This window comes from Botrytis deweyae, assembly GCF_014898535.1.
Source record: "Botrytis deweyae strain B1 chromosome Unknown BDEW_005, whole genome shotgun sequence".
In the NCBI taxonomy this organism is placed as follows: Eukaryota; Fungi; Ascomycota; class Leotiomycetes; order Helotiales; family Sclerotiniaceae; genus Botrytis; species Botrytis deweyae.
In genome coordinates this window covers 544,319-567,398 of record NW_024066212.1, presented here as the reverse complement: position 1 = coordinate 567,398, position 23,080 = coordinate 544,319, and the positions used below count along the sequence as shown (strand labels likewise).

The 23,080-nt window shown below is 40.5% G+C and overlaps 7 protein-coding genes across 7 annotated transcripts; 4 read left to right on the top strand and 3 right to left on the bottom strand.

Moving 5' to 3' along the window:
- Window positions 1–410: 410 nt before the first annotated feature.
- On the bottom strand, window positions 411–2,484 carry EAE98_002817 (uncharacterized protein; the record flags this gene model as incomplete). Its single annotated transcript, XM_038950437.1, has 4 exons — window positions 411–567; window positions 638–804; window positions 886–2,004; window positions 2,455–2,484. 4 exons carry the CDS (start codon window positions 2,482–2,484, stop codon window positions 411–413), a joined length of 1,473 nt encoding a protein of 490 aa, XP_038812966.1.
- A 789-nt stretch (window positions 2,485–3,273) lies between these two features.
- On the top strand, window positions 3,274–5,141 carry EAE98_002816 (uncharacterized protein). Its single transcript, XM_038950436.1, has 4 exons — window positions 3,274–4,126; window positions 4,195–4,247; window positions 4,282–4,457; window positions 4,526–5,141. The coding sequence occupies exons 1-4, from the start codon at window positions 3,411–3,413 to the stop codon at window positions 5,015–5,017; spliced, it is 1,437 nt and encodes a 478-aa protein (XP_038812965.1). The 5' UTR covers window positions 3,274–3,410; the 3' UTR covers window positions 5,018–5,141.
- Window positions 5,142–6,929: 1,788 nt separating this feature from the next.
- Window positions 6,930–8,244, top strand: EAE98_002815 (uncharacterized protein; the record flags this gene model as incomplete). Its single annotated transcript, XM_038950435.1, has 7 exons — window positions 6,930–7,076; window positions 7,137–7,173; window positions 7,233–7,321; window positions 7,385–7,553; window positions 7,607–7,711; window positions 7,761–7,946; window positions 8,012–8,244. The coding sequence occupies 7 exons, from the start codon at window positions 6,930–6,932 to the stop codon at window positions 8,242–8,244; spliced, it is 966 nt and encodes a 321-aa protein (XP_038812964.1).
- Window positions 8,245–10,448: 2,204 nt separating this feature from the next.
- EAE98_002814 (uncharacterized protein) lies at window positions 10,449–10,871 on the top strand (the record flags this gene model as incomplete). Its single annotated transcript, XM_038950434.1, has 1 exon — window positions 10,449–10,871. One exon carries the CDS (start codon window positions 10,449–10,451, stop codon window positions 10,869–10,871), a length of 423 nt encoding a protein of 140 aa, XP_038812963.1.
- A 482-nt stretch (window positions 10,872–11,353) lies between these two features.
- EAE98_002813 (uncharacterized protein) lies at window positions 11,354–12,487 on the bottom strand (the record flags this gene model as incomplete). The annotated part of the gene is made up of 1 exon (XM_038950433.1): window positions 11,354–12,487. The coding sequence occupies one exon, from the start codon at window positions 12,485–12,487 to the stop codon at window positions 11,354–11,356; it is 1,134 nt and encodes a 377-aa protein (XP_038812962.1).
- Window positions 12,488–15,469: 2,982 nt separating this feature from the next.
- On the bottom strand, window positions 15,470–16,370 carry EAE98_002812 (uncharacterized protein; the record flags this gene model as incomplete). The annotated part of the gene is made up of 2 exons (XM_038950432.1): window positions 15,470–15,671; window positions 15,727–16,370. 2 exons carry the CDS (start codon window positions 16,368–16,370, stop codon window positions 15,470–15,472), a joined length of 846 nt encoding a protein of 281 aa, XP_038812961.1.
- A 4,832-nt stretch (window positions 16,371–21,202) lies between these two features.
- Window positions 21,203–22,786, top strand: EAE98_002811 (uncharacterized protein). The gene is made up of 2 exons (XM_038950431.1): window positions 21,203–21,575; window positions 21,630–22,786. Exons 1-2 carry the CDS (start codon window positions 21,284–21,286, stop codon window positions 22,736–22,738), a joined length of 1,401 nt encoding a protein of 466 aa, XP_038812960.1. The 5' UTR covers window positions 21,203–21,283; the 3' UTR covers window positions 22,739–22,786.
- Window positions 22,787–23,080: the final 294 nt, after the last annotated feature.

Sequence of the window (23,080 nt, the reverse complement as noted above, 5' to 3'; positions counted from 1 at the left end):
TCCAGAGTGAGGCAAATACCGTAGATGAGTCGCTGAAGCGTAGCGTCTCCATAAGGGATGAAAAGGGGAGGTTCTGGGAAGCTCTCACGTAGTACATAGGGTGATAATTGAGTAATAAGAACTGATTGCCTTCTTTCTACACTACATAAAGATGACCTATGGGTACTAGTTATAACCAGGTCACATGACCAGCACTTGTTTTCGCACAGTAACTGCGGCTCAACGACTAAATTAAGTTTGCGAATGTCCATTCTGCCATTTCAATGGAAACGATCCGAGGAAAGATGAAATGAATGAATGACTGATAAGTATATTGATTTCTACCAATTTTTTCTATTCAGTGTTGAGATCTCTATGGAGGAAATGTCCCGATCTTTATATTCATCCCTTTCCAGACATATTGTGTTGAATCATGCTCTCTTCGTCATCAAAACAGGCAAAGCAGGCTGAATCCAACCATTGTATATTCGTTGACCCTCCGCCCAGTTCTGGGTGCCTCCACCCAATTCCAGATCAAAACGCCATATTAGATGCGCGAGTGTGAGTTTGATAATATAAAGTGCAAATCTGTTCCACGATACATCAAGGTTAACTGTGAAATTTCCGTATTCAGAAGGCGGCGTTTTTCATAACTTACTGTTGGCCGGGACAATTTCGTGGTCCGACGGAAAATGGCTGTACGACTTCCCTTTTGTCGTTGGTATAGGTCGCATCGCCCATCCATCTTTCTGGAATGAAACTCATGGGGTCGCGGAAATTGGATTCTGATGTGTTGGAGCAATAGTGGTTAATTGTAACAACAGTCTAGAGGGAATTTGTTAGTAGACGTGAAATATAATAAGAATACCTCACTGAGGAATCAAGGTTTTCGAAAGATTCACTTACTCCTTGTGGAACATGTTGACCACAGATCATCGCCCCATTCTTGTCGGGAACCCAGCGAGTAAACCCATTAGCAAGAGGAGCATGTATACGCAACGTCTCTTGCACTACAGCTTCCAGATATGGAAGCTTAGATAGCACATCTTGCAGTTTGATATCCTCAATGCTAGCAAAGCTTCCCCGGATCTCTTTTTGAAGCTTCTTGTAGATGTCCGGGTGCGTCAGAATGTGATACACAGCCGCTGTCTCAGCCACTGATGAAGTCTCGCTACCAGCCAGAATAACGACTGTCGCTTGGGCCTCAATTACCTCATTTGAGAGCTGTTCCTTTTTAGCCTGCTTTAAGAAGTAGTGCATAAAATCATGACGATCAGTGTCCGCTCCCATGCGTTTTCGGACACGTTTTAATGAAGCATCGTTATGGTTCACTTGCATTTTTCTCGTAGACTCTGGAATACAAAGAGCAAGCAAACGACTCAGAGGCCAGAATTTATGGCACTGGTGGAGGAGCGTTGCAGCATAGAAATAGTCAATGACGAACTTCACCCAATCGTGATAAACACCACTTTTCACACAGCCCATGTCTTCGCCAAAGCCAAAATCGCTATTTATATCGAACATAGAAAAGGTGAACCATTTTCGAACATCTACTGAATGATTATGGGTGCTTTGCTTCTCAAATTGTTCCATAAGCCGGCCGATGTGCTGTTGCATCATGGGTTCCTGTTCGAGAAGCGAGCGATGCGAGAAAGCACTATTCAATGAACGCCTGATTGGAATAGCTTCTTCGTCACTAGCAAGCGTAATAGTTTCCCTACCAAGCATCATTTCATTGTAGAAGTGTGGGTCTTTTGGGAAGTTTGCTATACCTCCACCATTTGGCTTGTACCCATAGATGTTGCTCCAGGCTTGCGGCTTGATGTAGGAGAGGGTACCGGGGGCGATGCGCACAATGTCACCATATTTGTCGTGCACAGCCTTGAGTCGATATTGACTCGTGCCAAGAAGTGAGAGAACGGCCAGTGGAATATCCGAAGCAATGAGATAAAGCGGTCCGGAGTATGATGCCAATGGGTGAAAGTAAATGTTGTAAGTGAGTTTAACTACGACAAGGAGGGTGATCTGGGTAAGAGATTGATGTTAGAGTTGTAATATTTGCTTGCCTTGCGAAGCCAGCTTCAATATGAAAATCAAATACCGAGGAGAGAAAATACACAGCTATCGCCGTGGGTGTAAGGTCGAGGCGAGACAAAAGTTGGCTGTACTCCATTTCGGAAAGTGAGATATCACGAAACATAGATAAAAGCACAAGGAGAGGAAAAAATGGATGTGTGGATGAATAGGGGGGAGAGAAGAGGGGAATGAAGGAAGAGAGTGAAACGGATGAATTGACCACAACGAGATAGGAGGAAAGTTTCAAAGAAATTGATCAAGCAGCCTGCTAAAAACGATCGTCGCATTCACCTATCCTTAGGTTTTGTCATTTTAATTGGAATCGTCTACGGAGTAAATGTGTGCTGCTCTTCCGCAATCACAGCTAATCCATGGATCGAGTTTTCAACGTGTGCTTACCTGCATGCACTGTATAGTTGAGATGTGCATATGCAATGGCAAAGGGATGATTACTTTCCATATGATGATACCAATCCTGATCCCAAAGACCGAATGTAACTGTATTTCTCAGATAAGACATGAATGCGAATTAACCGAGTCTCTTGAATACTCAAGGTGGGGGATACCGAGGTCCAGATCTGTTCAATCACCCATTCTTGCATTTGAGCCCCCAATTTTGTTTTTCAAAAGGAATGAATGCTCTTGATACAAAAGTTTCCAGGTTTGACGCGAGACGCATCAGCTTACTCCGTCATGTCAAGGGATTTTGCAATAATTTAACCCTATTAGCCTCATGCGAATTCTTCATGAATATTGTTAGGATGTTCACGTGCTTGAACTAGCGGCCGCGAGACACTTAACCTCCACGGCCATGGGCATCAAGATAAAAGAACAAGAAGAAACAAGAACCATCATTTCAACGGATCTTATTCGTGAGGTGATATCAGCGTAGTAGTACTACAGTACCGATCACGTCAGATTCCGCCGGAGCATTACCCGATCTGCCAGCCTTCCCCGAGTGTGAAGAAGGTGATCCACTGTATCGGTCAGTACTAGGCTGTTATCTGAAATCCATCAATGTCTATTTGTACTGGCAAGCATTTTCATTATTACGACGCAAAAAGTTGGTAACATGCAGGTAAGAATTAAATGCCTGGCGATGTAGCACCTGCTAGATGGTCCCTTGAGCCACCGAAGCAGATCAGGATGTCACAATCTGACGAAGCAATATCAAGCCCAATTGCGGGAGTGAATAGATGGTTGGTTGTTTGAAGTTAGTTAGCTGCTTCTATTAGTAGGCAAGATGAAGTCGCCAACCAGGGTACGATAAGCGGCGTAGTACTAGAAATACATGTCTATATATAGATTGACCTCCCCTTCGTACTACCGGTGATTTAAGTAACACTGTGTGAAAAATGAAATCTCTACAAGCCCCCCCGCGAGCAGTCATTTTCGACCTTGGAGATGTCCTCTTCAAGTGGTCAGCCAATACAACAACGACCATTTCACCTCGAAAACTAAAAGAAATACTCTCAACGCCTGTCTGGTACAGCTATGAACGTGGTGAAATCACTCGAAATGTCTGCTACGAGCTGAGTTCTCATCAATTCTCCATCCCGGCGTCTGAGATTGCTGAAGCATTTGCCCAAGCACGTAAATCTCTGCAGCCAGATGAAGCTATCGTTTCATTTCTTCGTAAATTGAGGAACGATCCTGGCATTCGGGTGTATGCCATGTCAAATGTCGGTAAAGAGGATTTTGAGGAACTCGCAACAAACTTAGATTGGCTCCTTTTTGATCAAGTGTTCACCTCAGCGGCGGCAGGAATGAGAAAGCCAGAGCTGGGGTTTTATCGCTATGTCCTGGACCAGATCGGTTTGAGAGGCAATGACGTAGCTTTTGTTGATGACAAGGAGGAAAATGTGCATGCATCGCAAGAATTGGGCATTAGAGGATATGTTTTTGAAGAGTCGACACTCCAAACATTGACCGATTTGTTTGATAGTCCAGTCAGTAAAGGTTGGAGGTATCTATTTCAGAACGGGAACAAATGTGACTCAATCACTGTGAGCGGAATTACTTTCGCGGACAATTTCGCAAAACTACTGATCATGGATGCATTGCAAGATCAGTAAGTCGACAATCTTCGAGCCATGGAAATAAGCGCTGTATAACTCGGTGACTAATACTTGCAATTAGAACTCTCGTAGATCTCAGCTGGGGTTCTAAAGAGACGTGGAATTTTTTTGCCGGTAAGGATACTCTTACACATCAAAACATATCCAGCGGCTAACGCAGATATATCTTCAGGAGAAACAGTACTTGTCCCAGGGGGTTTTTTTCCTGATGATCTTGACACTACGTCACTTGCTCTGACAGTTCTCCGGCCGTTATCGACCCAAACTGTCTCATCAATTCTGGACACTATGGCCGATTATGTCAACGATGACGGTACATTCCAGGTGAGCCATCGGAAATTGATACAATAGAGTAATAGTAGCTGGAACTCATTTACTGAACAACGTAACAGACGTATTTCGACCGTGATAGAAAGCGAGTTGACCCTATTGTTAGCGCGAACATACTTGCTTGCTTTTATTCTTATAATCGCGGCCAAAAGTTCGAAAGTACACTACAGCTTATACGCTCAATGCTTCTGGATCGTTCCTACATACAAGGAACTCGTTATTATCCTTCTCCAGATTGCTGCCTGGGTTTTATTGGACGTTTGCTCCGCTCATCAAATGATCCTCATCTGCAGATGACCTTAGGACCACTCTTGAAGTCACGAGTGCGTGAGCGTCTTGGTCTAGATGGTAACGCATTGGATTTGGCTATGCGTATCATTACTTGCATCCAGATGGGAGTTAAGTGTGAAGAAGATCGCTACGCTTTGCTCAAGTTGCAGTGCGAGGATGGAAGCTGGGAAGCTGGTTGGATGTATCAGTATGGGACGCATGGCATGAAGATTGGGAATTGTGGGGTAACAACAGCAATGGCTGTTGCTGCACTGTCGTGTTAAGATGTGGCCAGTGTACAAGGATACAATCGAGATTATTGAGTACATAGAACTACCTACAAATATACATACAAACATTTGAGGGGTTTATAGTTATTTAAATAAGAAAATGAATTATGAGAACGCACGACGATGTTGACTCATCTGACGAGATGAATCTTTTAAAACGATTTGGCGCAAAAAGTTCTAGGCACCAGAACCCTTTTCGAGAACAAACTTTTGCTCAAAATCCGTGTGTAACATGGTGCAATACTTCGCCTCCTGTGGTCGTTACGTCTGGTTAGGAAGAAGCGAGAGCTCATAATTGAGCAATAACAGCAATAAATTTGCCACACTCAGCTTGATCATAGCAGCTGCATCCCATCGCCCAGGGTAGATAAATCTACTGTTGCCACAAGATATGTTGCCGGGATCAATACTGGTGTAATCCTTCTATGAGTTCGTAGAGCCCATAATTTCCTGACCCGGGCGAAAGAACCGGGAGCCTTGGAAATGCTCGAGATTTTTGTAAAAGAATATGTCACATAATTTGTTGATGAGCCCACTTAGTTGATCCGTCAAATCCGTCGAATTTAATGGATTTCTTGACGGATTCGGCAAACCAAAAGAATTTTTTTTTCAAAAGAACAGATTTTGTATATCCAGACTAACCCTTATTATTGTTATCGAAGATGTATCAAGATAGTGAAATCATGTGCTCAGCCACAGATTTTGAATGCCATTATCGATGTAAACTTATAGCAACCGCCGTCAAAATCAAAGTCCCGGTGTTTATGGTCTCTGGATTTTTATCCTTCCCACTTCTTAACAGACAAATCCAACACGTCGCGGGTTGCTCTCCGGCCAGTATTATCTTTAACAGGTAAGCTATCAAGCCTCAATGTGATGCCAGGAAATGCGGTTCCGTTGGTGGAAAAGAGGTGCAACTCAGGGTTGACAAAAGCTGGGAAGGGAAGCAGAATGATCTTCGCGATTTCGAAATCGCCCCCGCTAATTTGCAGTACATGGGTTCCTATTCCAGAGGATCTTCAGTCATTTTAATGGCTCTATTCTTGTAGCCTATTTATGTAGCAGCACTATTATAGGTAGTCTCATCTTTTGTAACGTTGAACTTTGTCACGATGAGTTTAGCGTCCTCATCACGGCGCGTAAGACAGTTAGTTGCATTGCACTAGATTGCCAAGTCCCTGATATCTTACTTCATCTTATCACAGCCCCCACTCCTCAACTCCTCACCTACACAACATCATTTTTCATGCAGTGAAATATCTTTCCACTACGCACTCAAAACCTTAACCAATTCTAAACTTGATAGTTAAATCTAAATTGAGATTTATCTAGGTACCTACATAGACAAATTCAAGATGAGAGCGCTCAACCATTTGTATTAATAACATGTATCTGTGTTTGTGGAGATATTCCTTCAAGTACAGTAAGCATGTTTTTTTGATTGGACTGTGCGTATGAGGGGGAATCATCGCGTACCTTATAGCATATGGTCATTATATGAGCTTTATTATCCGGCAGGGGTTGTACGCGATTGTAACGCTGCTCTCGACTGCTACTCTCAACTGTAACCCCTCGTATCTTCTGACCCATGAGACGTGTCTATATATCAACATTTGTGGCGTGGGGTTCCTGCTTGAGCATTTGAGGTGAAATTAAAATGTATAATTGGAGTAGGCAGCAGGGTTTGAAGTGTGATGAGGAAATACATTATATGTTTCAATCATTTCTCTTGGTTCGTGTTATTGGACCTTCGGCATTATTATCTACATCTACTTCTTGTATCGCATGGAGTTATATTGCAACACACTCTTACCATTTCAAAAAATCCTGGTTTTACTCCTCTCGTGGTTTTATCTGCTTATTTCCTATTCAGAGAAACCCTTGAGTTCTCACATATAATCTCAAAATGCCCCAGAGTCAACAGCCAATCATATGGGGGTTGGGCATCTCTTTCTCCATCGTTGCTATTGCGGCCGTCGTGCTTCGATTTTGGGCTCGCCGAATCAAAGGCCAAAAATTGGGATCTGATGACTGGACCATTCTGGTAGCTCTGGTAAGATATCCTACCATCTCAACCATCTATGTTATTTTCTAACCAACGGGGAGGTGGTAGATACTCGGGCTTTCTGTAACAATAGATATGCTTATTAGTAAGCCATAATATGAGCCCCTCTGTTCATCAGTGTTCTGACAGGTTGTAACTCATCAGTGACCCAGCTCGGCGGTCTTGGTAGTCACTCAGAATTCAATGCCGATGGAACCCCTCTCAATCCTAAGGCTGCTATAATCCTCGCTAAGGTACGCAACGCTCGCGATCTAGACAAGCTATATGTTATAAGACAACTAAATTTACTTGGACAGACAATATACGCGCTTGAGCTACTTACATGGCCTGCGGTGGGACTGACTAAAATCAGCGTTCTTCTGATGTACAAACGTATTTTTAGCACTCCAAGATTCCAGATAGTGACCTGGATAATGATCGGAGTCAACGTCGCCTGGATCTTAACATTTACATTTGCGCTTATGTGTATGTCTTCTCCTTGACAATGGTTTTTATCTTATACTCAGTTAACATAATAGTCTCGTGCTTGCCAATTGCGGGGCCATGGACGGGGACAGAGTATAAATGTGTCAATCAAGAGATTCTATTTACCGTCGCTTTGGCGACAGATGTCGCCACAGACTGTAAGTCATACTGTGTCTCGACCGAACAAGAAACTCACTCGTGTGCTAGTTTTGGTACTATTCTTACCGGCATATGAAGTTAAGAAGTTACAGATGCCTCTTTCACGAAAGATCCTAATCATAGGCATCTTCTGTCTGGGTGGTTTGGTTAGCATCGTCGGCGTCGTTCGAATTCACTTTTTGACCACAATCTATGCCTTCCTATATTCCAGTCATACCCAGCCGGATATCACATGTATGTTTCTTCTTACAATGAAGCTAAATCGAGGCCAGATCATAGCAAGTTAACATATTGATTAGGGCTCTATGCGCCAACCTACTACTGGACCATCATTGAAACCAATGTCGGTGTCTTAAGCGCATGTCTTCCCACACTCCGTCCAATCCTAGAGCGTGTCACATATAGCCGCCAATTTTCACAACTTACCCATCTTTTCTCCTCATCGAGCACTAAGACAGGCGATATCCGTCTTGGTTCCGTTGAAGACTTAAATTCGAACAAGAGACCCAGTGAAAGGGTCAGCTCCGTGTAAATTGTCATTTCGTTGTTTACAGGTCTTGTTTTTGTATGGGAATTGAACCCACATATCTCATCCTGTAGATGTGACAACATGTTATCTCTAGTAGATTAAAAATAATCAAGTTATACTTTCTGAATATTACAGTCCTCAATAGTGATGAAATGCTCGCCGCACACCAGACAAACAAAGGATAAAATTAAAATAATTTAATTAACTTTGTTATTTATTTCTAATTATTACTATTAAAGATCTATTATAAAGAGAATTCAATTATATCTTAGATATTTACTTAATATATAAATATATAGTCTAGGTATTAATAAACAAAATAGTTATACCTGTATGTCTATCTTAAATATATATATTATATTAACCTAGAGTTATAGTTATAATAAGAAATGAATTAATCACATTTATAGTATAGTTTATCAGATTATTATTAAATTAAAGAGAGCTTGAATATAGTTATACTCTTTATGAGATATAATCATCTTATGAATTAACATTAGCATCAATTAGGCCATATCATCAATTCTACGGAAACTGACTACTTTCAATAATATATATCAGGATGTAATTTTCCTACCTTTCTACCTACTCTTCGGAGTGCGCATTAAACCTTGATCTATGTTGTAGTGCCGTATTCCTCTCAATCAGTCCAGTCAGTACCTACTGGCCACCTTTTACACCAGACAGGGGAACTTCAGATTTCAATTTGAAAACTATCTTTCCTTTGATATCTTTAACAATGCAACAATTCTTACCCAGCCCAGTCTGGTATCGATATGCTACTTATGGGAACCCCCTGAGAGCCAATTGTTCTTCATTCATGAGCATACCCTCTTGTTTTCATTTGCGAAGCCACCATCTTTTGCAACGCATAGCATCCTCTTCATATCAACATGTGCAATTCTAATTAGACTTCCTTCCATATTTCTCCTAACTCTCCCTTTCCATGCAATCTCAATTGTTTGGTGGCGAGCGATATTCCAGATGTGTAGAACCCATTGCGGAGATGCAAAGTCAAGAGACATTGTTTACCAGACGGATTCTTGTAATCATAGTACTAACGTCGGTCTAGTAACCAACGTGGTATAGTACCGTCATGTCAGTCTGTTGTTTCAACGTACATCAACAAGATGGCATGTAATATTCCGATAGCTGAATTAGTTTTCTCGCATTCCTATTCCATTCTTTTCGTCATTGATCCCCATAACCAAGCAATTTCAAGAGACACTGTGTTGAAAATGAAACATTTTCCACCCAGTGCTTCAAATTTCCTGGATTAAAGTCATAATATAATGTAATGTGCCCAATTAATTTCTTTCTTTCAACAATTGCTCTCCAGAGACCTTTCCCAATATCATAATACCTGATGGTATGAGACAGACTGGCCAGCTAGTTCAAAAAGATGTCAGACTGGTAGCATTAATAGCCATCATATAGCAAATCTAAGATGTCTTTTTCTAGGGCTGATACATACCGCCAAGTGACTTGATTCAGTTGAGGTGGTCAGCGCTCTCAGACATTCTAATCCTAGCCCCATTGCTATTTCTTTGTTCTGTCAAACTGTCATTCACCAAAAATAACGATTTTTGTCTCAAACTCCACCAAATGGTACGCCACAGTCTAGCTTTGAGATTCTTCACAACTGTCTTTTAAATTATAAAGCATCAGATTAAAAGACACCTGGGCAACTCTTGTTTCCAGATCTTAAAATGCCCACAACTTCATTAAATTGTGCTCAGATTCCTTTGTATCAATGTTTTGAAATAAAACCAATTGACTTAGAAGAGTTCTGCATCGTGAGTTATGACGCTTGCATTTTTTCTCTTCATGGCATATATATTGCTCAAGACTGCTCTTCATTAGATATATAGACCATCAGTTTCAATATCAATAGCAATACCGGCAACACCAGTAACAACACTCATCGATATAAAGGGCAACCAGAACGATAATCAGTCAATTAAGGATCAAACTTCAAATACAGACCAATAGTAAGTTCAACCAATGCAGGTGTACAACTCTGTCATTTATTTTCTCATATTCCTTTTCAACATCAAGTTAAAAAGTTTTCCTGCTGTAAAACTTGTTGGCATCCTCCCTACATCTGGTCTTTTTCATCCCACTAACTTCAAATTAGCCCGCAATCCACGTGATTTCGCATTCTCGCCAATATTATCCACTTTCTTCAACTGATCCATTAAACCTTAATGTCGTTATCCACAACTACGAAGGGAAACCCATGCCCCTGCTGTAAAAGAAACAACCCGACACTAGCAACGAATTGTGAAGGGTGTACGGGTGTCCTACCAGGTCACAAAACCATCGAACGCATCACTATCAAACACGAAAATGCTCGCAAAGTCGCGACTATAAATCATGAAGAGCGGGTACCGTTATGGACGGATGTATCTGAATCTATTCTGGATCAAAATGGGAATGAGCAGGATAAAATCCCTAGGTGTATGGTGGTTCAGATCGAGGTGTTTGGGGTTAAATGTTTAGTTGTGATTAGTGAAGATCATTTGCGGGGTGTGAATGTCTCTGTTGCACCAGATTTGGTAGCTCTAAGTCTCAAGGAGGATATGAGGATTGCTGATTGGAAACAGTTGAAAGATATAAAAGATGAGTAAGAAGAGGAAGGGGAGATATGAGAGAGATATGGGAGAGATATGGGAGAGATATGGGAGAGATATGGGAGAGATATGGGAGAGATATGGGAGAGATATGGGAGAGATATGGGAGAGATATGGGAGAGATATGGGAGAGATATGGGAGAGATATGGGAGAGATATGGGAGAGATATAGGAGAGATATGGGAGAGATGTGGGAGAGATATGGAAGAGATGCGGGAGGGAAGAGATGAAAGGATAAGGGAGAGAGAATGTATTGAGAATGTGTTGTCAAATTGAATTAAATGTAGTGCACGTTGTTTTAAATGTTACATACAATACAGTTAACTATATAAATTGCTTTATTAACCCAACAAACCTGCTGATCTCAGTGTACTTTCTGAGGGAGATGAGGGAATACTGAAAACTTTTATTTCTTGGTAGTATAGAAAAATTCGCAGGTTGTATTAATCATTTTAACGCCAATTAATCTTAAATTATCTTCAATCTTTAACCATTTCCTTTTCCTTTTCCTTTTCCTCCAAGCTTAACTTTTTCAAAGCCGCTAAAGCCGCAGCCTCTTTCTCAGCAGATTCTTTCTTCCGTAGCTCACGATAATAAACGGTTGATTTGAATCCGTCATCATACTCTTTCACGTAGCGACGATAATTGGTACATTTCATATAAGCGTTTGTATCGTAAAACTTCGGCGGTTCGACTTCTCTGGGATAGTATTCCTTGAAGAAATTCTTGAAAGTCCTGGCAAATTGGACTTCTTTATCTGGCCATGGCCCAATTTGCAATTTCCATTCCTCTTCAAAATAATGGGACCATAAGGGCGGTAATTGCAGACGAGTCGCTACTGGCTCCCACCATTCTGGCAAATACCCCCCATGTTCCCAATCGATGATACCGGTGACATGTCCATCTTTTACCATGATGTTACTCGCATCCAAATCTCCATGTGTGAGCACATATGGTCCTTTGACAGGATATTCATCCCTGATGACATCTTCCCACCGTGCAATTTGTTCCTTTGACAACCGAAGCTTGGCACGAGTCCACCATTCCTCAACATCATCCGTCACGTACTGTATCCTCTGATCAGAACCTATCAACCTATCTCTTACCATCGAACCGTCTGGAGCTTCTATTTTTGGTGATGTAAACTTGCGCACCTCTATAAGATACTTGACGACTTCTTTGGCAATGACTCTTTTCTCAGCCTTGGTCATGCTATTCCCAGCATTCATTAGCGTGTCGCCCGGGACCCTCTCGGCCAGCGAGAAATGACTTTGACTGTCCTTCCAATGGTGTATATATTTTGCTACAGGTACAGTAGAGTTTTCGGTCAAAAATTTGGAGATCGAAACATCAGGGCCCAAATAGCTAGCTCGCCCCGCCTCCATAATGTTTCTTTCTTTCAAGACATAGTCATCGCCAATATACCAAACGCCCCTGCTACCACCATTGCACATGCACTTGATGCTACTAACGTACGCGTAATGCACCTGATGATATACGCTCCATCCACAGTTGTGGCATAACAAAAAGTCTTCCTCATTAGGCAGGTGCGCGTCAAACTCTTCTTTCGTGTTCCCCTCGAATGGCTCGTAAATCGTCAATGGCTTTGACATTGTATTTGAATAAATTTGAGCTTTGGATATTCAGAGTTGATTTTGGCGTCGAGATTGAAGATGAAGGCTGAATAATTGGTAATACGAGGCAGTGAAGCAGATCCAGAAAATTTGCGGAAGGAATGGATTGATTTGAGATGTTGGTCGGATTCTGATTTCTGATAATGGCACATAAATAGGCATTTGAGAACAAGAAATAAAACTCAATGATAAAGAGGGGTTTGGCGAACATTCCGATCAAAAACTATACTAGATTTGGAATATCTTTGTTGATGACTTTCTTTATTAAACACAGCAAAAATTATACTAAAGAAAAGAAATGTATTATTGAAGACGTACTAAATAAAATATAAGAAGGATTAAGACTAGATCTATAGTATAACCTGAGAATCTTTTATCATGGTTTTCTTTATCATAGAAACGGAGAATCCCGTGCATTCTCAGTTTATCATGGTTTTCTTTAACATTATCATAGATATAAAGAATCCCGTACAACAAAAGAAATACTTTCTAACCACTCGACTCCAGGTTCTGACTATACTAAACATAGACGCGCTTGATAACGATTATCTAGATCAAGGAACAAGACGTGGGAAGCAATGTTAATCAATGAAACTCAAATGTTGTATCAGTTGATCATTCAATTCCTGGACAGATATGTGCCAATCAATTTTCCAAGACACTTGACACTCCAAGGAAGATCTAACAAAGACTTATGGAATTGAGATTAGTACACACTCAGGCGAGTTGTGGGGTAAATTCCAGAGATTAATGGATTATGAGAGGCGGAAGACCAATAAGAGTAATGATTAATGATTGGAATTCGGTGTAGAGAAGATTTCGAGTGTGTTCAACAAGTGAATGCACGAGTTGAGAGAACACTTCGGCCTCCACCTTCACACCGACCATTATCAAGCGCAAAACATAGGCTTCAAAATAAGCGATCGATCAATCGATCAAATAAACACATTCTAATATTGATAACCATTCACGGAAATACCTGACTCCAGTCAATTCCAATGCAGGCTACGGAAAATGCCTTCAATTGTTTATATGTATTAACATAGTATAGAAGGCTTCAGAAAAAGCGGCTATAGGCACAACTTATGCTACTCTAAGAATGAGCCTCGATGAGAGTATATAAAGTCTCTCTTACTTCTGAATAGCTTCAACTGAGAGTCAACAAATAGTAAGATCTTACAACCATAATAAGCATATCATAAAGACTTCATACTTAACAGAGTCAGACCAGAGGCTTTTCTTCCCGTCATACATTATGCCCTCTCCGCTAGTACAATCAATCAAAATACACGTACTATTCGAGCTTGACGTGAAAATTCTTGTCGTGTTACTATTACAAATAAACATTGAAAGGGTGTTGAGCAAACAGTCCTCTCTACTCCCCTTTCACAAGCGCAAATTAACGACGCAAGCTCTACCTCACGCAACGATGGACAATGAACGATATAAAGAAAAATGAAACCTGCTTTGATATTTATATTGCCTCAACTCAACTACTTCAACTCTCGATCGATCATTTTGTTTGATTGTGTGTCATTTTTGTTTCCAATTCCTTGCTTACCTGTCGTTTCCGAGCATTTTCCCTCGGAAAAAGTGGACGGCTCTAATGCATTTGATATAAAGGTACTTGATGAATATACAGAAAATTATCCCCCTGGACCCCGCGCACATTGAAGCCTTACCTTGGGAAATATTTCCACACACAAGTCTCGTTTTTCATTTTACAATTTCTAGAAAACTATAAGAAACTAGAAGTGTATAGAGATCTATCAGTCTCGGTCCTAAGCAGATGACAATACATCAAACGAAGTCAATTCCGGGACAAGAAGAGCTGGCTTCGCAACATATCAACGGATATGAGAAGGGGGCTTTGGATCAAACTACAGCGATCATGATAGATTTTCCAGCAGGGGGTCTCATTTTCAGTAGTACAAAGAATGCTATCAATGAACAAGCTTCGTCCAAAAGGGAGAGCCCCAGTGATCTTTCTTTATCAGTCAGGAAAAGCTAGTAAGATCTAACAATCAAGTCTGCAGAAAAGTAGATTGATACTGGAACTTAGAGCGAACTCATTCTAAGTAACAAGAAATCACGTCCACGATCCCACGCAGGACAAGTCTATTCAGGAACTTTCTTCTCCTCTGGCCTCGATCCAGATTATACACACACGCGACTCTCCCTTATGCGTATCTTTTTGAACCACCCCGAAAACCCTATCTCGACCACAAATGTAAGGGAAACAAGCAACAAAGAAAAAAGTCCATATGGGGTAGAATCGAATGCCTAGCTAGCTGACGACGGGATTATGCTAACATCCCAAGAGGAAAAAAGTAACGAGAAGAAAGAAAAGACGGCGCAAAAACTTTCTGCTCGGGAGCAAGCTTTCTGCCTTGGAGCAAAAAAGTTGAGACTCCATGTATTTACAATCTTGTAGAGAATCAATCGAAGTGATTCGAATTAATTTTCAATTGAAATTGGACTACTGTGACCCAGAAGCCGTTCCATGTGAAAACTTCCTGTTCCTGAATCGTGGTAGATTTCATATCGTGTAAGCATCGTTCTCTTATGTTTAGATATGGATAGAAAGGAATAATTCCTCACACATAACATAAGTGATACGCATCGAACAAGTTGGCTCAGATTGAATGATATACAGGTTTCATGCAGATCAGCAACATTGTCATGAACTCACGACTTCTTTAAACTTTATTTATTCTTTCTTTCTTCTCTCCCTGATTGCCGTTGCTAATTGCGATGTTTGCCAAGCGTGAAATTCAGAGATTCGTCCTTCATCAAGCATATAACTCTTGACCAAAATCATCCTGCGCCGTAAAGACATGCTAATAACGCCCATTGTGCCTCTTTTCCACAATCAAATGCCCCCACTGCCAGGTTCCAAACACCATTATCCAATCAACCTTTATATAGAACAAAAGAAATAAGCTAGCGCCCGAGCTCAATTCAGCTCTCTCTCTCGTTATCTGTGTTGAAATCTTCCGCTACAACTGTCTCATCATCTTTATATTCTTTGTATTCCGATTCCTGCGCACATTTCTCATCGAATACAGATTCGTGCTGATAGAACTCTCTCGGCTTCTTAACAATAAAAGCATACGTCTCATCATCTTCCAAAAAGATTTCCCCTCTTCTCGAAGTTCGATTTCTATGCTCTTATTAGCCGAAGTCCAAATCTAACAAAGTAAAATAAATAAACTTACCCAAACCTCTCTACAGACTCCAATACACAGACCACAAGTAAGAAAACCACCACAATTCCCACAACCAAAAAATCATTTCTTCGTCCCATCTCCAAATGCGCCAATCGCGTTCTATATCCTGCCGCAGTCCCGGGCCACGAATTGGAATTTCCACATCCTGGTTTCTCTCCATTGATAGCCAACCGTCCGTTTTCTCCCTCCCAGTATTTCCTCGAATCTTCTTTGCGCAATTTAGGTAATGCGGAAGTGGGCATACTTGGTCTCGCTTCATCCTCGTCACTCGTCCTTGTCAAACTTTGAAGATATGCCGAACTGAGTGGTGTTTCTGCAGAAAGGGCCTCATCTGCGGAGATCTCTTTGGAAGGAGTCGTTGGCGCATTGTCGAAAGCACCTTCTTCTGCAAAATACTCATCGTCCGAAGGGGAAGTAGTTGTTGGTTTAACAAAAGTCGGGATAGGTAGTTTTTGATGTTTTGGGAAATGTGGATCGCGGGGATCGCTGGGTTTGGGGTGGGAGAGCGAAAGAGTATCTTTGACTGAGTGGAGTGAGTTGCAAGATTGAGAGTTGAAACATTCTCGAGACACTGGGAATGCAGTTGAAAGTTGGAGGAAGAGGAGGAGCGAGAGCGGTGATGATGGTCGCATCTTTGCGATTAATATGAATAGAATTATTACGATGTGAATTATTGACCAGACTTTTGAATGAAGAGGTGAGGCAGGTATATAGGTTTAAAAGTCGTATGGAATAAAACGTCGATCGTCGTGAATGGCAAGTGATTCCGATGTTTCAAGACGCTTTAGTAGTCTGCCACACCCGAGACGTTTGGAATGCCGCAAACGTGAGTAGATCAATCTTCAATCTTTCCGAACACAGCTTAATCCAATCGATCAATACTTAGGTGAGGTATGAAAATGCAAAGGCTGGAGCAAGAAATCAAGATTGGAAATAAAAGTCGATAGAGTGAATGTAAAGAAGTGGTGGGAGTTATACAGGAGTGAGGTAGGGAAACTCTCGTATTTAGATCAAAGAATGGCGTACCACGCAGGTGGTGTGGTGTGTTGTAGCCAATCATTTCTTCACACTTGGGCAAAAACAATAGTTGCAACACAAACATGCATTAGTATTTTCGGGACTCTACACAAGGGACTAGAGTTGCATGGGGCAATTCCATCCACGGCATGTTTCTAAAATGCTAATTTGGTAGAAATCCTTCCAAACTCAAAATTCCATATTGGGGTGTTGGCAAAGAAAAAGCTTCAGCCCCTCAGGGTCCTTGCGCGATTTTCATGGGTAATTCCTAGGGTAAATGGCATCCACGTCGAGCCACGATGGTTAATACTATTAACTTAATAGTTTATTAGTTAAGGTTACATGGGCTGATGGGGCCGAGGGGGCGTGATTCGTGAATGATTTTGGCTCTTTGGATTGTTCGAGACGGGGTGGTGAGATGTGGGCTGGGTTTTTTCCGGCTTGATAGAATGAGAGATGAGGGTATAAGCCTCGTGGCTTTGCACGGGACAAAGTAGACAGCAAGACAAGCAAGATGCGTTCCTCAAACAAATGACGATATACTTACATACCTACCTATGCATCCCATTTTGGTTCTTTGTTGGTTTCATCCATGCGATCCCATCCCTCCATGTGGCTCGACCTCTCGCACGATAAACTGGAGCCTGGCCTGGAAACAAAACGTGAATTGAGTGATATACAGCGCTACTCGTAACTAACATATTACCAAGACAAGATCACGGAAAGGTGGAGATTTGCATGATTAGTGGGATTTTCGATTATGGGGGAGACCGCGAGACCTTTTATAGTTCTTCCTCTTCCACTTTTCTTCGTATCCTATCAGTGCGTGTGCGTCCACAGAAATCCTTGGGTGGAGGTCACTGCTTGAACACCGAAGAGGAGGGACTAGGAGCTCCCTGGATAGGCTCGTAAGTACCTGCCAACTACAAGTAATACTAAGATATGATCATGGCGCCCCCACACAACTTGGGATGACTTGAACCTTTGATCAAACAATTTGGGGGGGAATGTTGTTGATATAATACAAAACAATGTTTTGTGAAAAGTTACGAATGTCTTGTTCTCGTAGACATGCATACTTGTGTACTTGACTTGGCATACTACTCTGATAGCGAAATGTGCAAGTAACTGCATCTTGTGACTTCCATGATCCATCACAATATACCGGCTTGAAATTGTATCATGTGGTGCTATACGGGTTGACTATTGGTCGCTCAATCAGAGTCTCAAAGAGTGTCATCGTCAATTCATTATACGAAGTGAAGTGTCGAAAAACTCTTGTTTTCCCCTCAATTGAAAAGAATTTTCTATCCCGAGGTTGCTAATGCAATTCTAGTCCTGCTTATGCCATGAGGATGTTTAAACGAGCTATTCTTGTCGATGAAGGGGTAGCTCCCTTAATTTACCGGTGTCTTGGCATTTGGGCGTAGCAAAGGATAATAACAACTCAATGCAATTGAGGGATTATTCTGCGCTACCTACTCTGTATACACTTTCACTTGATTAATCCATCTACTCAATGCTTCTGTCGGAAGATTAATATTTGACCAAGCAGAGTTTGCTGTGAATATATCTTAAGATTCAATGGCAAATGATAAATGGTCTCCATAACCTTTTGTTCGTCATAGTCAAACGATCGTCAGGTACACATAGTAAATCTATCCGGAATCCCTGTAGCTCTTGTGTTTTGAAGATAAGAGCTCCGGCATCTACTCATCATACATCCATCCATCGTACACCGTAACCGTGTACCGGTAGTGTACCAAAATCCCTGCAAAACTCATGTCTCTCCGACAAACTATGAACATTACTAAGGTTCGTTAGTATGGTTCAGATCGCAGGCTGCATTCTGAACTATGGAGTACGGGAGATCATTTCATATGGACCATGGGAGAACACTGAAATGATTAGAATTCGACACTTTATTCAAAGTTCATCTTGCAACCTTCTCTCGGCTACCTCTACGGGGTCGCAGTCAGCAAGACCACTAGTCCCCAATCCTTAACTTTCACCATGAATCCTTCTGGAATAATGATGGAAGGTTATTTCCGCCTTTGTCTGGCCTCGGGAGAACAGCTACATTTTGATACTACCCTTTATGTCCTACTATCATTTATGAGATGATTCAAGGGTAGGGATGGGCAAATTACATATTCTTAGGGTTGATTATATAATTTTATATTATTATACTTTTTGAGGAATATAAAATATTATACTAAGCTTATATATGTGTTTTTTGGACTAATAAAATCATCAGGATAAATAAAAGTGGGTCGTTTTTAGAAAAAGTTTTTGATGGGTTGTAATTTTCAATTTAGTGTATAATTAGATCTAAAAGTCAGGTACTATTTATTTATTAATTATATAATTTATATACAAATTATTTTCTTTCAAACTAGTTCCAAAATAGCTTCAAAATAGCCTTTAATAGGATTTTTATAGGATTTTATAGGATTTTATAGGATTTTATAGGATTTTATAGGATTTTATAATTAGTTATATATATAATACGATTTGACTAATATTACGTATTATATTCAACTAACGAATATACGATATTATATAAGTCGATTACTCTACTTTCGGGCCACTTCTGTTTTGAACTACTTTTCAACTACTTTTCACACCAAAAATGGAATTTCTAACTTTCTTATTTATAAATAGAATTCATTAAAATTTATATATATATAATTCAGATCGTTCTAAACTTATTCTGAAATTTTCAGATTTTTAGGATTTTTCTGTATCGAGATCTAGAGCTTCAAAATATCGATTTTTTGATTTGTATAAGAATTATATATAAATTTGAAAATTTTATAAAATCTTTAATAACTTTTTAATAAATTTTTTTTAAGAATAAACTGTAAAGTTTTATTATAAATTTATAATATATTTTATTTAAGAGATTCAAAAGAAATAGAAAATCTCCTATAAATAAATATTTATAGGGGTATCCTTAAAATGATAGAGATTATTTATATTACTTTAAACTTATTATATATTATATTTCTATATCTGTTAATTTTTTCGAATTTTTTTTTGGATTTCTATATAGATTCAAGTTTAAATATCTCAAAAATATATATGGTTTTCTTTTAATAATTGTTGTTAAAAAGTTATTAAAGATTTTACAAAAAAATGAAATTTGTATATGATTCTTATATAAATTTAAAAATCGATATTTTAAAGCTTTAGTTTTCAATACAGAAAAATCTTGAAAATCTAAAATTTTTAGAATAAGTTAAAATCTATTTAAATTATATATATACAAATTTTTATTAAATTAAATTATATATTGGTGAAGATATTAATAGGCCTAAAAAGTGATTTTTGGTGTAAAAGGGTGGCTCAAAACAGGGGTGGCCCGAAAGTAGGGTAACCGACTTATCATCAAAAATCCCAACCCTATTCAAGGGACAGAGCGGCATCCCTGGAAGTTCGTCTAATGAACGGCCATTCCAGCGCTTCTTGAAACTTTTTATCTGTTGCCTTCGGTGAAATACAAATAAGCGCTGATACATTCATTGCTCATCAAACGAGGTCCCCAAAAAGGAATCGTTCAAGATGAATAGGACCGAAAACCCGAGAAAGGTGCAGAGAAGCAAACGTGATCGATATCAATATGTTTACTCTACATGCATACGTGACAATGTTTCATGAAAATGTAGCACTGCATCGTTGCTTATACAATGTAAGCTTTCGATCGTTGACTTGGCCCTGCAAGGTTTCTCTGTGTGGAGTAGGATGAGAATTAGAAATATGCTGATTCTGAAGGATCTTTCTGACACGGAGGAGATGAGATGGTAATCAGATGAATCCTTTGCCATGATTTGGTTATGGAAGTTCTAATAATAGGAAACAGGATACTTCTAAAGCAACATAACGCTCAGTACCTAGTCAGCCATGTTGATAAACGAAGAGAGGGATGTGTGTATCTTTATTCATTCACAGGAAGTGAAGGAAGGATACCTACCTGTAGGAATGAATAGATTGGTAGGAACCAAGATCTTCTATTCTAATTGACTAACAAGAAGTTAATTGAATCTAATTCCGCACAAGCAGCTCCATCACAATCTCAACCAATCAAAGTTTAAATCGGTTAATATTCGATATTTTTAGGAAAAGAGAAGAAAATCATTCATTCACCCACCCATCCATCCACCTTACTCGTGCGGCCAGAAAGTATGCAACTCTGGTGCTATGAAAACCAGATTAGTCCTCTTGTAGTTTACCATCTTATAGTATATACATCTAACATCAGAATTGCATACTTTCTGGCAGTACGAATAGATACTTAATAAGGTTCCGGGTTACCTCCACATCAATAATTTATCAGTAATTTGAGACATGCAACAAAATACAGTTATGATCATGTGAATCATATTCATATCATGCGTTTTTAGGTAAGCACGCTGCTCATCATCTACAACGGTGGCCGGAACTGACCTTGATAGCATCCCAAAACATCCTCAAGGCTGACAATTTGTTAACCAGATATCAACTTTGAAATGTTACAGCCTTCTCAATTATGGTGCCTCCACTGGTACCTCAATCTGCTCCCCCCTTAAATCGAAGTTCGACAGCACCCAATATCGCATCTGCTCGAACTATACCTTATGAAAGGTCACATCTTGCACCAGAAGATGCTATATCTCAAGCTTCACCACCTCGGAGACCATCGGCCGCTCTCAACCAATTGCGCATGACAAATGGGGATGCTGGACGATTAAGAAGTAGAGGAAGACATACCGATAGAACGAAAAGCAGTACCAGAAGACGGAAAGCTACTTGGAAAAAGCTGCTATGGGTGAAACAATCATGTATGGCATACTTCAATTCAGCAGATGATAAACAATACTGATCGATCGATACAGATCCAGACAATTACACGGATCAGGATACCTTTCTCGAACATCTGCAAAGAAACCCACGTCTCCAGCCTTATGATTTTTGGCCATTGGTAGCAGACTCCACGGTCATAGTACAACACGTTTGTTCTGTCATAATATTCATTGTTTCTTTCGTGGGGATATATGATAAACATGTCTCTCCGGTTTCTGTGGTTGGCTGGGGCTCTATCGCTACCTTTTTAGGCTGGGTATTATGGGATTTATGGGTGGGACAGGAAGAAAGTACTCGACCGGCATTTCCACCGCCGCAGCCTTTCTCTCACACTGTATCTGCAACAAGTTCAACGCCGAATTTATTGGCAACAGCTGCAAATGGGCCAAAGCACCCCCATTCGATATCAACAACATCTCTTCAATCTACCACCTCCAATTTAACTCAACCACCTCCAGCACGACCGGTTTATACACCACATAATTCACGCCTCTCTCATCGTACATCGCTCCGTCTTTCAACTGCTAAATCAGCCCTTCTAATTTACTTTACCCTCCTCGGCCTTTCTCCCATTCTCAAATCTCTCACCAGGTCCACTTCTTCAGACTCGATCTGGGCAATGTCATTCCTCCTCTTTACGATCAATATATTTTTCTTCGACTATGCTACCCCATCTCCTTCATCTTCGTCTGGCTATCCACCATCAAACACGAAGAACAAAAACATTCCCGCAAGTTTAAGTACAAATGCGGCTCTAATGGCCTCCACCGTACTAGCTTCACGTCTTCCCAGTACCGGACAAGTCTTTAGTCTTACACTCTTCTCCATTGAAGTTTTTGGTCTTTTTCCTGTTTTCCGTCGTTACACTCGCTTACATTCTTTACGTGGTCATCTAATACTGACTCTATTACTCGTCTTTGGTGCCGGAGGTGGCGTAGGATTGGTATTGCCACAGTCAGGGAGATCAGCCTGGGATTGGAAAAGCGGATTGATTGGTGTGGTTTTGGGGACGCTAATCACAGGATTAGCTATGGGCGGATGTAGTTGGTGGTTGATAGGATTGCAGAAATATAAAAATGAAATCCACGGGCCGTGGGATCCAGCGAGGCCTGTCATTAGAAGGGCTTGGGATGATTATTAAATAAACAAGAAGATAATATAATTCGTAGAGCTCGCATCATGCGAGTTTTTTATCCAGCCCGTATAGTCTAGTAGAAGCACTGGTGATGTTTCTGGAACCGGATAAATTGAACTGTTGCATCCCGAAAGCCTTGACCCCTCGCCTGCTTTGCCCCCTTTCATTCGATGCTACTCTAGCGAGATCGATCCAAACATGAGACACGCCACAGTAGATTACTTGCTCGCCTATTCATAAACTCGGCTCTCGAACTGCCACTCTCTCAAACGTGCATTCATAATGCCACTCTTGAGTAGAGTAACATTTCGAAACGCACCTTCGGCCAGCGATTTGAAGTAGATTTCT

Bases quoted from the DNA above. Each gene is read 5' to 3' on its own strand.
- EAE98_002816 (XM_038950436.1), top strand. From the start codon at position 3,411: ATGAAATCTCTACAAGCCCCCCCGCGAGCAGTCATTTTCGACCTTGGA. The intron at 4,248-4,281 runs GTAAGGATACTC...AAACATATCCAG, and splicing joins GACGTGGAATTTTTTTGCCG to CGGCTAACGCAGATATATCT. The intron at 4,458-4,525 runs GTGAGCCATCGG...ACAACGTAACAG, and splicing joins ACGATGACGGTACATTCCAG to ACGTATTTCGACCGTGATAG.
- EAE98_002811 (XM_038950431.1), top strand. From the start codon at position 21,284: ATGGTGCCTCCACTGGTACCTCAATCTGCTCCCCCCTTAAATCGAAGT. The intron at 21,576-21,629 runs GTATGGCATACT...CGATCGATACAG, and splicing joins GCTATGGGTGAAACAATCAT to ATCCAGACAATTACACGGAT.